Here is a 15873-nt window from a genome sequence, read left to right on the forward strand (position 1 = left end):
GATTGCATACACACTTATTTGAGAAATAAGATCTGTTCTGTTTCTTCTTGTTGCCTTGGATTTGCAGGACCACTTTTTAAGGCAGTTCCTGTTCCTGTTTGTTAATGATTTGATCAAATAGGGAGCACCCAGGTGTTTCCTAGAATTGGATTGGAACATTTAGGGGCTTTGAGTTGTTTTTAACTATTTGACATGGGAACACAGCTTGTCATCTATAAAGATCAAACCCAAGAACCATGGCATTGAGTTAAAGGGTGTATGTGGGAGCGCTGCAGAGTTGACCTAGTTGTTAAGGCACTGGCTGCTCCTCTAGAGGACCTGGATTTGATCCCCAGCACCACATGGGGTTCACCTCCCAAGGTGGTTCCTTGAGACTCTAGTCTCAGGGAACACAATGCCCTCTTCTGGCCTCTCTGGTGTACATAATCCACATAAGCAAGACTCATACATATAAAATAATTTTTAAAATTAAAGCAGTACGAGAGTAAAAATTATTTCAAAAACAAAAACCAAATGGGGCTGGAGAGATGAGTCAATAAACTGCTCGAGAGGATCTGATCAGTTCCCAGCATCCATAGTGATTTACCACCCTTGTGACCCCCAATTCCAGGGAATCTGATGCCTCTGGCCTCTGCCAGTACCTGCATTCATGTGCACCTACCACACTCAGGTAATCACACACATACACATTATTAGAAATACTAAAAAAAAAAAAAATTAAAACCCAACAAGACAGAAAAATAATCTTATTTTGAGTTTATGGTTTTGTTGGGTCACACTGCTATCGTCAGCCGTATAATCATTTAGCCCGCACTCAGTGAGAAGCAAGGTCAAAGACCTTTCCTTTTTGGCAGAGGACGGGATGAGAAGCACATGCTTCCAAAACTGGAGGTAGCTTGACTTGTGTTTATGAGCAGGGCCTACTTTGTGTCAGTGGCAAGCCCTCCCAGACAAAATGAGGCATGTTGTTAGGGATTTGCTCCACCCTTGGACAACAGCAACGCACCACCAACAATTCGTGGATTCTCTACCCATCATCTTGGAAAAGCGCACTAGAGCTGCAAGCATGTGTACAAAAAAGTACAAGGAAAGGAATGCAGGGGCATGGTTGTGAGAAGTGTCCCTGTGTAATAAGGGGTCACCCGTAAGGCTTTGCTTCTAATCCTACAAGGCAATCTTTCTTTTTTCCCGCCTACTCCCAGGGCCTTGGCTTTGCAGACCAGGCTGGCCTCAAATTCAGAGATCCTTCTGTTTCTGCTTCCCCTAGCCCTGGGATTACAGGTGCGCGCCACTATGCCCAGCTACTGAAGTTTTTGTTTTGTTTTTCAAGACAGGGTTTCTCTGTACCACCCTGCCCCAATCTTTCTTTCCTTTTTTTTTTTTTTAAAAGATTTATTTATTATACAGTACTCTGCCTGCTTGTGTGCCTGCAGGCCAGAAGAGAGCACCAGATCTCATTATAGATGGTTGTGAGCCACCATGTGGTTTCTGGGATTTGAATTTAGGACCCCTGGAAGAAGAGCCGGTGCTCTTAACCTCTGGGCCATCTCTCCAGCCTCCCCCCCTTTTTAAAGATTTATTTTATGTATGTGAGTACTTTATTCGCATGTACACCTGCATGGCAGAAGAGGGCATCAGATCACATTATAGATGGTTGTGAGTCCAGGACAGCCAAGACTATGCAGAGAAACCCTGTCTCGAAAAACCAAAAAAACAAATAGGTAAAATAAAAAAAGACAAAAATCTTAGCCTCCATCACAAAAATTTTATTATCCCTGACACAACTACTTATTAGGGAGAAGAATCTGCCTTCTAAACAATTTGTTGGTTGTTAATGTGTTTTTCCAAATAAAAGGTAGTAAAGAAGTCTGATTTGAGATAAGGTCTAAGTAGACTAGGCTGGCCTCAAACTCAAAGAGATCCACCTGCCTCTACCTTCTGAGTGTTGAGATTAAAGGTGTGTGCCATCACACCTGGCAAGAAGCCTCTTAAGGGAATATGTTTTGTTGTTTTTTTTAAAAAAAGATTTATTATGTTTATTATGTATACAGTGCTCTGCCTGCATGTACACCTGCAGGCCAGAAGAGGGCATAAGATCACATCATAGATGGTTGTGAGCCACCAATTAGTTGCCGGTAATTGAACTCAGGACCTTTTAGAAGATTAGCCAGTGCTCTTAACCACTGAGCCATCTCTCCAGGCCTGGAAGTAAGTTTCTAAAGCACCTCCATACCTTCCTGGCTCACTTACTCCTCACTGTTTGATAAAGGGAAGGCTCCTGGGTACTGCAAGAATGCTTCATTTGGGGCTGGAGAGATGGCTCAGAGGTTAAGAGCACCGTCTGCTCTTCCAGAGGTCCTGAGTTCAATTCCCAGCAACCATATGGTGGCTCACAACCATCTATACATACCTCTAATGCCCTCTTCTGAGATGCAGGTGTACATGCAGATAGAACACTCATATACATTTAAAAAAAAAAAGAAAAGAAAAAGAAAAAGAAAAGAATGCTTTATTCGACTTGACGGCTCCTGACAACATGAAGACTCCACACCTGGCAGAAGCTCTAAGCAGGTTTAATCCTACACAAAAACTACACTGTCAGGAGTGTGTGTGTGTGTGTGACTTGAATACACACAACAGAGAGGTATAATACCTGGAAAATGGAGACAAGGCAATGAATACACTTGGATAATTTTCTTTTAAAAAAATCATTAATCTTTAATTTTAGATCCTATTACAGTACCATGAATCAGTGAGCAGACATCAAAGAGTCCAGTAAACATTTCATTTTATAATACTCTTTTATTTGATTAAAGAATTTGCTTTCGTTGTGTACATTGGAATGTTATATTCCCTATGTATTTTACAGGGTTACAAAATGTCTCTCATTTTAAATATTACCCCAAAAGTAACTTCAGAAAAAAAGTCTTTGTGAAATTAAACTTGACTTTAAAAATCATAGGGCAACAACTCTGAAATACAACTGGATTAATAAGATTTCTTGTCTACTTATTAACTACATGACAGACTTCTTATCCCAGTCCCTTCCTCAGAAAACCTTACATGAAAACCAAGCTAGAGATAAGGATTCTTCCCTGATGCAGTTTGGGGGAAAGGGAAAGGCTAGAGATCCCTTTGGCAAGCCATCCCAGCCAGGGTTTTTTGTATCTGCTCTGCTCTCCTGCCACCTCAGAGTGTGGATATCATCTACTGTCACGTACTGCTGCCCACTGCTAGTGCCTGCAGCCTTGCAGCAAACTATCATGCACCCTGCCCAGTGCAGTGCTTGATGGGACCGGCTGATTCAGCCTCCACTGAAAAGGTAATGGGTCAAATGGAACTGAGAACAATGACGACATGATGACACCAAAAAGGCTGAGGAGAAAAGGTTTTCAGAGACAGGGCTAGGCAGTGGTAAATGTCAGGTTAGATGGAGTGTGTCTGAGTAACCCCTCTCACACACCAACATAATCACCTGCCTCTCAAATCGCTACCACTCAAATGGTGAAGATGGGGGTCTCTTCAATGGTTTAGGGCTGACGGGGAAATGGCAGCCTCTAGCCTCATTTCTGCTGGAAAAAGATGAGGGGAAGAACATCTGGGAAGGGGCAGGGGGAGGACATGAGGAATCTAAGTGGACTATGACACCTTGCGTGACTATGCTTTAACTCAACTGTCCCACACGAGAACTGCAAGTTTGGGCAGCACTAGCAGCAGACATGATTATTTGTGGAAATGGATGTAACCATCTTATCAGGTAACTAGAAAAGGTACGTACGCCTGAAAGCTGCTTCTCAGCTAGCGTTAATATTGACACGAGTGGGATTCACAGTACTGCCTGCAACTGGAAGGGCCTGGCTTACAAGGAACAACTTAGTAAAGAGATGGAGACAGGAGAGGACATAAGACAACCTTGTATTTCAGCTTCTCGGCTCCACGTCCCTTAAGCAGCTCTCTGGTACTGTCTAAAGTCAAGAATGGCTTAGAAAACCTTGTTCTAGGAGTGCTGAACACAATACCTACAAACAAATGATCCCAGTATTGACTGAGTGTACTGAAAGAAAACTCAAAGTAAAGGGGTGTGAAAGACTCAAATCTATAGAGAAAACTCAAAGTATGAAATATAACTATATGTAGGGCTTAAAATAAAGGGGAGACTTAGGTGGAGGCAGAAGAGCTGGTTACTGGGGCATTCCCTGGACAGCTCTCTTCCTGTTGGCCAGTAAAACCTGCCAAAGAAATCAGCAGCCTTTCCCTTTATGCCAGTGTCATTTCTTTGTTAAAGAATGTCTCTGTGACACCGCAACGCTGGGGGTAAGTTGAGGGTCCTTGAGCGCAGAGAACGTGCACTGTATCAGAAAAAAAAGAGGGGGCTCCAATGGCTTGTAAATTTGGAAAAACTCTCCAGCCACTTTTGGCTTCTTCTTTATTAATCTGAAATCCTTCTTTTTCGGCTTTCCCTTCTTGGTATTACAGGATTTCATATTTGTCCACTAAGAAAGTGGTCTCTGTAGAAAACCTGACAGGGCTGTTTCCATCTACTTGGGTCACTTTGGTAACCTAGGAAAACAGAGAGAGGGGGGCGGGGGAGGGAGGGAGGGACGGACGGAGGGAGGGAGGAAGGGAGAGAAGAAAAAAGGACGGTGAGTCTTTTTCATTACAGATTACAGCAAAGTCTCTAAAAGCAGCTTAGAAATACTAAAGAGCACTCAGCTCACACTTGCAGCTCATGGCATCATCAAATCTGCTCTCTAGAGAAAAACAACTGCTGCAATAAAACAGCAGCGGCCACATGTAAAAGCCAGGAAAGTCAGACATTCTAGAAAGACGATTACTTAACATTCTGATTCTAAATGCAGTATGCGAACTCTCCTGTGTTACTTATTAAATCCATCTCAGTCTCTTGTGTTCAAAGCCCCATTACACTGTGATTTTTCTTTTTATGTTTTTGGGTGTTTTGAGTGCATGTCTGTGTACCACTTGTGTGTCTGGTGGCAGCAAAAGCCAAAAGTAGGCATTGGATCAGCTGGGACTGGAGTCACAGACAGTTGTGAGCAGCCATGTAGACTTGGAAGGTAGAGGCAGGCAATCTGTGAGTTTGAGCACAGCCTGTCCTATATAGTTCCAAAGCATCCAAAGCTATACCTAAGGATCCTGTCTCAAAAAACAAACAAACAAACAAACAAACAAACAAACAAACAAACAAACCAGTTACAGGAGAGTAGTGACAAAATGGCTAAGTACTGGGACTCAAACTTGGGTCCTCTGGAAGAGAGCAGCCAGTGCTCTTAAGCACTGAACCATCTCTCTAGCCCCAGGACTAGTGTTTTCTTCTTCTGATATAAATGTGTGTATGTGTACACACACACACACACACACACATATATTTTTAAGATTTATTTATTATGTATTGTGTTCTGCCTGCATGTACACCTGCACACCACAAAAGGGTACCAGTTCTCATCATAGATGGTTTGAGCCATCATGTGGTTACTGGGAATCAAACTCAGGACCTTCGGAGGAACAGACAGTGCTCTTAACCTCTGAGTCATCTCTCCAGGCCTCCTTCTGATTTTTTAAATAAGGTTTCTCTGTGAAGTCCTGGCTGTCCTTAAACTCACTCTATAGACTAGGCTGGGCTCAAACTCAGAACTCAAGAGATCTGCCTGCCTAAAGGCATGTGCCACCACTGCCTGGTTTAAGATTAGTCTTATTTTGTTGTTGTGTTTTTTTGTTTGTTTGTTTTCAATACAGAATTTCTCTTTGTAGCTCTTGTTGTTCTGGAACTCCCTCTATAGACCAGGCTGGTCTCAAACTCAGAGATAGAGATCCACCTGCATTTTGCCTCCCAAGTGCTGGGATTAAAGGGATGAGCCACTATGCCCAGCTCAGAATCATTTTTTAAAAAAGATTTATTTATTATTTATATAGTACTCTGCCCACATGTGAGCTAGCAGGCCAGAAGAAGGCACTAGATATCATTATGGATGGTTGCGAGCTTCCATGTGGTTGCTGGGAATTGAACTCAGGACCTTTAGAAGAACAGCCAGTGCTCTTAACCTCTGAGCCATCTCTGTTCAGAATCACATTTTTTCACAATCCAGGGCTTTTGGTATGCTAGCCAAGCATTCTCCACTGAGTCATATTCCTAGTCCTAAGCACTAATTTTGCTTCTAAATAAAAACATTTGGGACTAAAAGTAGAGCCCAGTGGTAAAGCATTTGCCTAGCATGCTCAGGCGCTGGGTTCAATTCTTGACACTACTAAAAATATAAACTAATGTATTTTCATTTCCTGGGTAAAAGGTAAAGCAACAACAAGGCACTGGAAAGCCATATGAAAATGGATTTTAAGATACATGAGGTCAGAATAAATTTAATGTTTATGAATCATGTAAAATCAGTAAATAATTCTATAAGAAACATTTTATTTATTTTAAAACTTTATCTAGAGAAGAAATCTGAGGCCAGAAGGATGGCTCAGTAGGTACAAGTGTTTGTCTTGCTGCCAAGAAGGAAAGAACTGACTCCATTAAGCTGGCACACACATGGTCCTACATATACAGACCAAGTGATCTTTCTTTTTAGATTTTATTTTATGTACATGTATTTATGTGCCTGGTGCCTACAGAGGGCAGAAGAGACTTTGGATCCACTAGAACTGGAGCTTTGGATTGTTGTAAACAACCGTGTAAGTGCTGGGAAGCAAACCCAGGTTCTCTCCAAGAGCAGTAAGTACCCTCTCAGTCCTGAGCTATCTTTCTAGCCCCTGCACACCAGGGGGGGGTTAGGTAGAAGGAACGACCCTCTAGGAGCTGGAGAGACATCTGGTCTACACAGCAAGTTCTAGGGGGGAAAAGATAATTCACGGCAATCCGCCTGCCTCTGCCTCCCGAGTGCTGGGATTAAAGGCGTGCGCCACCACCGCCTGGCTTTCAGCTTTGCCTTTTGCCTGGACATGAAACCATGCTACCTATCCAAGACAATTGTCCTGCCTTTCCCGTATCTGTCTTCTGTAACAACATAGTACCTGTATGTTGCAGTAATTTTTTTTGGAGATGAAGGAAACTTGAACAGGGAAGAAGTCATTGGGCTGCCCAGGAATGCTGAACTCCAGGCTGCCACTCTTATTTTTGGCATCGATCACTGGCAGGCACCACTCTAAGGTATTTCGCCGACTGTCATGCCGATACTCCCCATCGATTTCACCAATCACAGGTGCACCAACACCCGATCTAGAACGACAAACAGCTGGTCACTGTAAATGTCTAGAGCTCAGAGAACTTCAACAAGAAAAAACAACCTTAAATTTGATCATACACCTCAAATTCTTCCTCAAGTTTTCTAAAAATTATGCTGCTTAGTAACTTCAAGGATCCAAGTTATATAGAACATAGGCATTTAAGATATGCTCTGGGCTGGGCGTGGTGTAGCACACCTTTAATCCCAGCATTCTGGAGGCAGAGACAGGAGGATGGCTGTGAATTCAAGACTAGCCTGGTCGACAAACCAAGTCCAGGACAGTTAAGGTTACACAGAGAGGGCTGGAGAGATGGCTCAGAGGTTAGGAGCACTGACTGCTCTTCCAGAGGTTCTGAGTTCAATTCCTAGCAACCACATGGTGGCTCACAACTATCTATAATGTGATCTGGTGCCCTCTTCCAGAGGGCAGGCACACATGCAGGGTATACATAATAAATAATGGTTAAAAAAAAAAGTTACACAGAGAAACCCTGTCTCAAAACAAAAACAACAACAACAACAACCAAAAAAAAAAAAAACAAACAAACAAACTTGGGAACTAGCAGGGAACTGAGACTGCAAATGTCTGTCAAAATATTTTTCGTTGTACAAAAAAAAATCACTAATGGTTTGCTAGCCTGTTATATACTTTTTCTGTTTTGTTTTTTGAGACAGGGCTTTCTTTGTGTAGTCTTGGCTGTCCTGGACTCACTTTGTAGACCAGGTTGGCCTCAAACTCACATAGATCCACCTGCCTCTGCCTCCCCAAGTGCTGGGATTACAGGTAGGTATATACCACCATGCCCAGCTAACTACTTTAATTTTTTTAAAGATTTACTTATTTTATGTATATGAGTACTGTATCTACATGTATGCCTGCATGCCAGTATAGATGGTTGTGAGCTAACCACCATGTGGTTTCTGGGAATTGAGCTTAGGACCTCTGAAAGACTAGCCAGTGCTCTGAGCTATCTCTCTAGGACTTTTAAACAACAAAACTCTTTAATAAATAACAGTGAAAAATAAAGCAGGTTGGTAGTGGGAGGAGACTTTACACACCAATAACAGAGGTGAACTTGGATCTTCGAGAAGATTTGGTTTCAAAAAGAGTTCAGAATGTTTCAAACCTTACTGAAGTCAATGCTAGTGAGTATATCTGATTTATAATTTAGTGAATTTATTTGGTAAAATGAAAGCATGACTACAAAGACTGGACAAAATAGAAATAGATTGGAAAAAGAAATACATGGCTGTCTTTGGTCACAGAAGAAACAGGGCTAGTTAGGATGTACTTTGCACTCCCACAAATGGCTGACAGGCAGTGTCATCCACTCCCACACATTCTAAATTTACCCTCTTTTAGTTCAGCAGTGACACTCAATGCTTACAGTTGGGGTAAGTGTGGAAAACAAAGACTACTTTAAGGTGGCAAACGACTTTAACTCTTTCCCATCAATTTTACAGTGCTGGTTCCTTCTCTGTGCCCCAATTCTGATTTGGACTTGTAACTGATCAACTAGACACTGGGGTAAAATATTTTCTAAAGATTTAATCTTCAGAGCCAGGCATGGTGGTGCACGCCTTTAATACCAGCATTTGGGAGGCTGAGGCAGGCGGATCTCTGTGAGTTCAAGGCCAGCCTGGTCCACAAGTGAGTCCAGGATAGCCAGTGCTACACAGAGGAAACCATGTCTCAAAAAACAAAAAACAAACAAACAAAAAAGATTTCATCTTCAGAGGTGGGCATGGTGGCACATGCCTTTAATCCCAGTACTTGGGAGGCAGAGTTCAAGGCCAGCCTAGTCTACAAAGTCAGTCCAGCACAGCCAGGGTGACAGAGAGAATCGTAGAAGTAGAAGTAGAAGTAGAAGAAGAAGAAGAAGAAGAAGAAGAAGAAGAAGAAGAAGAAGAAGAAGAGGAGGAAGAGGAGGAAGAGGAGGAAGAGGAGGAAGAGGAAGAAGAGGAAGAGGAAGAAGAGGAAGAGGAAGAGGAAGAGGAAGAAGAGGAAGAAGAGGAAGAAGAAGAGGAAGAGGAAGAGGAAGAGGAAGAAGAAGAAGAAGAAGAAGAAGAGGAAGAAGAGGAAGAAGAAGAGGAAGAAGAAGAAAAAGATTTTATCTTCAGGCTACTGCAAAATTGAACGAAGACACAGGAAACCACCACAGCCATAATTATAGAGTAGACAGAAAGGCCTAAAAACTGTGGCACTCTAAAAATAGTCTACTAAAATAAATATCAAAAGTCCACCCATCAGCAAGAGTCCTGCCACTGTTCAAGGTAGCTATCTATTGTTCTAAAGGAACAACGGACTTATGAATAGTTACCCTATTATTAGTTTACTGTTTTCAAAATAGGGTCTTTTTTTGTATAGCACAGGCTTGAAATCAGAACTCTCCTACCTCTGCCCTCTCAACTACAAGTGTGTTGGCTAATTCTATTGATGTGGTGGTTTGAATAAAAATGGCCCCCACAGATCCATAGGGAATGACACTATTAGGTGGTGTGACCTTGTTGGAGGAATGTCACTAGAGATGGGCTTTGAGATGTCAGAAGCTCAAGCTAGGCCTAGAGGCTGGCTCACTGTCCCTGCTGCCTGGGGAACCGGATGTAAAATTCTCAGATGCCTCTCCAGTATCATGTCTGCCTGCATGCTGCCGTGCTTCCTGCCATGATGATTACTGACCAAACCTCTGAACTGTAAGCCAGCCCAATTAAATGTTTTCCTTTATTTATAAAGTTGGTATCTCTTCACAGCAGTACGGCAATTGGTAATATACTATATTTTAAAAAACAAATAAAAATGACTAAAATTAGACATGGTCAAGATAAATCCCTCAGTAAACAAAGGAAACAAATCTAGATATAAGTATTTTGTTGTAATAAAAATGGAGGCCAGGGAATGTATCAGTGCTAGAGCTCTTGTGTCTAAGCCATTAGGTTTAATCAGTGCTACCACAGGGGGAAGAAAATAAACATTTCAAGATGGATATGCAGTGAAGTAGTGCCTTCAAAATTCATCCCCAGTGGCTGGGCGTGGTGGAGCAGGCCTTTAATTCCAGCATTCAGGAGACAGAGGCAGAGGCAGGCGGATCGCTGTGAGTTTGAGGCAGCCTGGTCTACAAAGCAAGTCCAGGACAGGAGAGGCTACACAGAGAAACTCTTGTCTCTGAAAACAAAAAACAAAACAAAACAAAAAATTTATCCCCAAACCCCGGGACCCAGCTCTGTAAGTCAACACAGGGACAGGATTATTAGGAAAGCCTCACTTACGGGAGTGGGATGGTGATGACCACATCATTGAGCTCTAAAGTATCCTCCTGTAGCTCATACTCTATGTTGACATCACAGCCATTTCCACTTTCAGAGGGCCAGCAATTAACTGAGAAGAAAAATAAGGTCATCACACCTCAGCTTTAGAAAAAAAGCAGAACTGTTTCTTGGCCTTTGGGCTAAGATTGAGAGTATGGAATAATGGAAAATGTTAAAATGAAAAATATAAGCTTTCCAACAACTGTAGACCTATAACATCCCAATGTAAACTATACACTGGTGGCTCAAAACCATCTGTAACCCCACAGCTCCAGGGGAATCTAATGACTCCTGGCCTTTAGAGGCCCCTATTCACAGGTGGCATACACTCACACAAAGGCACACATACACATAAATAATTCTTTTTTAAAAACTAAAATGATTAAACTATACAAAATATAGCTTGAAAAGACAAGTCACTCTGCAAAAAGAATTTGTTATGGCAATGAAGATAAGAGCAAAACCATTAGAGGCACCTACTTGTCAAAGGAATGAAAGATTCCTCTGTTGTCTGTAGCCTCCACTTTAGTACCCCCACATCACTGTTGACTGGAAACGACTTCTCTGGGTTTTTCAAGCCAATGAGAGACTCTGCAGTGAAAAGTTTTTTATCCACATTTGGATGGGTCTGGAATGAGAAGGGAAGGAAACCTGAAGTTCAGAGTAAGTGAAGGGGGCCAGCAAGATGGCTCAGCAGGCAAAGGCACTTGCTCCTAAGCCCAATGACGTGAGTTCAGTCCTTGGTACCCACACAGAAGGAGAAGAGAACCCATACTTGGAAGTTATCCTCTGTATAATAAATAAAAAAATAAAAAGTTAGCCTCTGACTTCTATATATACATGACATGGCACATGTATGCCCACACAGACACATATACACAACACAGATACACACATAGTAAATAAATAAATAAATGTTCTAAAAATTGAAAAATGAAAAGTAAGAGGAAGCTCAAAATGTAGCTCAGTTGGCAAAGTACTTGCCTAGCATACACAGAGCTCTGGGTTCAATTGTTTGCAATCCTACCACTCTAAAGTTAGAGGTAGGAAAATCAGATGATTACAAAGTTCAAGGTCATACTCTGTTACATTGTGAGACCTTGTCTCAACTACCACACATCAAAAAGGAAAAAAAAAAAAAAAAGGAGATGTAGCAGAGTAAATAAGCCCCTCAGGGCTTACATGGCCATAAACAGGATTCCTAATAAATTACAATTCTTTTTAATTTTGTGAAAAGATGTACTTTCTATAAAGACTTAAGATTTGAGACCAAAGCTACACAGTAACACCTCATATCTCCCCTCTCCCCCCTTTTTTCTTTCGAGACAGGGTTTCTCTCTGTTAGCCTTGACTGTCCTGGACCAGGAACTCACAGTGATCCACCTGCCACTGCCTCCCAAGTGCTGGGATTAAAGGCATGCGCCACCACCTCCTGGCAACACCTGATCTCTTTTAGAAAAAAAAAAAAAAGGCCAAAGCCAGGCACAGCGACACATGATATAATTCCTGGGAACGCAGAGGCAGGTGGATCTCTGTGAGTTCGAGGCCAGCCTGGTCTACAAAGTGAGTCCAGGGCAGCCAAGGCTACACAGAGAAACCCTGTCCTGAAAAACTATAACTACTAAACAAATAGACAAATAAATAAGTAAATCCTGGGTGTGGGGTGGGAGCTTAAGGGTATTTGCCTAGCTCAAGCAAGAAAGAGCCTGTGTCTAATTTCAAGGTATTGCAAAACTCAATCAGAAAACCCAGAACAAAGACTGCTAGGCAGACAAAGCCTAAACACTCAGTGTGAGAAGCCTCTACACACCTGTAGCTGCACCCCTTTCTTATCTTCATTTTCTACATGAAGACGAATCCGACCAAATTTGTCATCTGAGATCCTAAGCATGATCATGCCATGCAGCTCCATATTCTGTAGTCCTCCATCTCTCCCACAGGTAAGTGTGATCTTTTCTTCAATCTTCATATGCACACTATAAAGCAAAGGCAACTCTATTTGTAATTAAAGTAGGAAGCAGGCTGGAGATGTAGTTAATTTGGTGGTGTTTGTTTAGCGTACATGAGACACTGAGTTTGATGCCCAGCTCCACACAGAACCAAGTATGATGGCACTGCTTTAGCGTGTGCACTTGGGAGGTAGGGATAGGAGGAGAGTCAGGAGTTCAGGCCATCTTTGGCTCTGAGGGAGTTAAAGGCCAATCTGAACCACAAGGGCCCCCATCCTTAAACAGAAAGAAACGGCTGGAGAGACAGGCTCATCTGTCAGAACACATACTACTCGTGCAGAACCCTGGGTTTGGTTGCCAGCACCACAGATGGGGCAGCTTACCATCACCCGTAACCTCAGCTCCAGGAGAGCCAATGCCCTCTTCTCCAAGGAGTCCTTATGTACCTGAATTTACACGAATTACACATAATTCCTTATGTATACGAATTTACACCTAATTTTAAATGATTAAAAATAAATTTTAAGCTAGGCATGGTGGCCCACGCTTTTGATCCCAGCACTCGGAGTCAGAGGCAGGAGGATCGCTGTGAGTTCGAGGCCAGCCTGGTCTACAAAGTGAGTCTAGGACAGCCAAGCCTACACAGAGAAACCCTGTCTTGAAAAACTAAAAAGAAAATAAAATAAAAAAATAAATTTTAAAAAGAAAAAAGAGAAAACAGAACTCAGTGTTACTCTGGAGTTTAATGGTGATTAGCCTCAACTAGAGTTTTATACTCTTTTGGGCCAAGATGGTTCAGTGAGTAAAAACACAAAGCTTAGTCACCTAAGTTTAAATTTTGGACTCTACAGTGTGACAAAAGAATAAAATTCTAGAAGCTGACCCTGACTTTCATACCTGTACTGTGGCATGAGTGTGCCCACATTCTCTCTCTCTTACACACACACACACACACACACACACACACACACACACAAATTTTTTTTTTTTTTTTGAGACAGAGTTTCTCTGTGTAATCTTGGCTGTCCTGGATTCCCTTTGTAGACCAGGCTGGCCTCAAATTCACATTGATCCGCCTGCATCTGCCACCCAAGTGCTGGGATTAAAGGCGTGTGCCAATGCACCCAGCTTAACAATATTTTTTTAATTTTTTATTTATTTTATATATGTGAGTGCTCTATCTGCATGTACACCTGCATGCCAGAAGAGAGCACTAGAAGTAAGCCACCATGTAGTTGCTGGGAATCGAACTCAAGACCTCTGAAGAGCAGACAGTACTCTTAACAGCTGAGCCATCTCTCCAGCCCCACAAACAATAAGCTGTTTTGCCTCAAAGTATGTATGTGCACTATCAAGTACATGTTTGATCACTGAGCAGTCAGAAGAGGGCAACAGATCATCTGGAACTGGTTGTAAACTCATCACATGGTACTGGGAATCCAACCCAGATTCTCTGTAAGAGCAGCAAGTGCTCTAAACTGGGGAGCCATCTGTTCAGCACAACAAACCATTTTTTAAAATAAATTTTTTGATCGAGCAATTACTTGTTGGGGTTTGTGGATCAACATGCTTCTGGCCATGGTGTTTATAGAGAACCCCCCAAAGCATTTCCAGAATTTATCCTAAAAATAAATTCTCATGCATAAAACAACACAGTCTTATCTACTAAAGAATGGTTTATAATAGCAAAAGTTTAGATGTCCACCCACATAGGAATACTAGATAGCAGTGAAAAAAACCTTCTACATGAGAATCATGTTTAAGTAGACATGGAGGCACATGCTTACGATCTGAGCACTAAGGAGGCTAAAGCAGACTCACAAAGTTGAGCATGGTCTCCTACAGAGTTGCCTCATGTTTAAAAAGACAAAAACAGACAAACAAACCACCGCCAACAACAAAAACAAAAGGAAAGAGACAGTCCAAACTTTTTTTTAAGGTTTTCGTTGTTTGTTTTTTTGTTTTTAAGATTTATTTATTATGTATACAGTATACTGTCTGCATGTACGCCTGCACACCAGGAGAAGGCACCTGATCTCATTATAGATGGTTGTGAGCCACCATGTGGTTGCCTGGAATTGAACTCAGGACCTCTGGAAGAGCAGTCAGTACTCTTAACCTCTGAACATCTCTCCAATGTCCAAACATTAAAAAATAAAATTTGTTTTGTTTTGTTTGTCTTTCAAGACAGGGGTTCTATGTGTAATAGCCCTAGCTGTCTTGGAACTCTCTTTGTAGACCAGGCTGACCTTGAACTCACAGAGATCCACCTGTCTCTGCCTTCAAAAAGAAAATTTATGGAAATTACTTTGTAATCAAATTTAAAAATAAAAGCCAGGTGTGGGTAGTAATACACCGTTTTAATCCCAAAACTTGGGAGGCACATGTAGGTGAGTTCAAGGCCAGCTTACCCTGTCTTAAAAACAAACAACAAAAACCATAATCTTAAAAAAAAAAAAAAGGAATTTGAACATAGGTATTCTGTAAAGGCGGACAATGCTTCCCCTAGAAGACATGGGTTAGTAAATAGAAATGCCTGTGACAAGTATGGTATACAGGCCTCCAAAACAACATAGGCTGTTGCCACTGCTCTTGTTTGTGCACCTTAAAACTATTATTGAAGATACAGCTCACTTTGGTTGCAGGACATAGAGAAATCAGTAGGACTGACCTGAGAACTTCCTCTCTGTTGGCTAGCTTTCAGTGCTGGCAGGTACTATGCAGGCCACTGAGGAGAAAAGATGAATGGCCTTACCCAGTACTGGACCCTGAATTCTGTACTATTGATCTGCCGGGAAAGATATGCTCAATGGACACCATGAACTCTTAAGAGGAAGGTATGAACACCATAGCCCTTTTACCTCGAAACACTGTATTCTTACTTTACAAGAACAAGGACATTCTGTACTGGGTGTAGTTCAGATTAAAGTGCTTATTTAGCACGCCTAAGAGTATTCTCTCTCTCTCTCTCTCTTGAGACAGGGTTTCTCTGTGTGGCCTTGGCTGTCCTGGACTCATTTTATAGACCAGGCTGGCCTTGAATTCACAGTGATCCGCCTGCCTCTGCTTCCCGAGTGCTGGGATTAAAGGCATGCGCCACCATGCCCGGCCTGAGTAGTCTTATATAGCCATATTAATGCCATCACCAACTTCATGAGTTTATACTGAAGTAATACTTTCCGTCCCCTACCAACAATGTGTCAGGTGTCTTATTTTCACAGGATAGTACAGTACAGGATCTATCCAAGGTAAAGCACTGCACTTAGATGCCATATTGCTATGGTTTCAAGTAAGTAAATTCTTCTTTTTTTGATTTTTGTTTTTTAGAGATAGGGTTTCTTTGTGTAGCTTTGGCTGTCCTGGAAGTCATTCTGTAG

The 15873-nt window shown here is 42.0% G+C and overlaps 1 protein-coding gene across 1 annotated transcript in view; it reads right to left on the reverse strand.

Annotated features, from left to right (window-relative positions):
• Positions 1–2782: 2782 nt before the first annotated feature.
• The window catches only part of ARCN1 (archain 1), a 29881-nt gene continuing 16790 nt past the window's right edge, over positions 2783–15873 (reverse strand). Inside the window, exons 6-10 of the mRNA XM_084784259.1 lie at positions 12358–12523; positions 11028–11175; positions 10509–10617; positions 7030–7234; positions 2783–4560 (exon numbers count right to left, since the gene is read on the reverse strand). Coding sequence (XP_084640385.1) covers positions 4471–4560; positions 7030–7234; positions 10509–10617; positions 11028–11175; positions 12358–12523 — 718 coding nt within the window. The 3' untranslated portion in view covers positions 2783–4470. The remainder of the gene's footprint in view (positions 4561–7029; positions 7235–10508; positions 10618–11027; positions 11176–12357; positions 12524–15873) is intronic.

Source organism: Acomys minous (assembly GCF_964271855.1).
Source record: "Acomys minous genome assembly, chromosome: 5".
Classification (NCBI taxonomy): Eukaryota; Metazoa; Chordata; class Mammalia; order Rodentia; family Muridae; genus Acomys; species Acomys minous.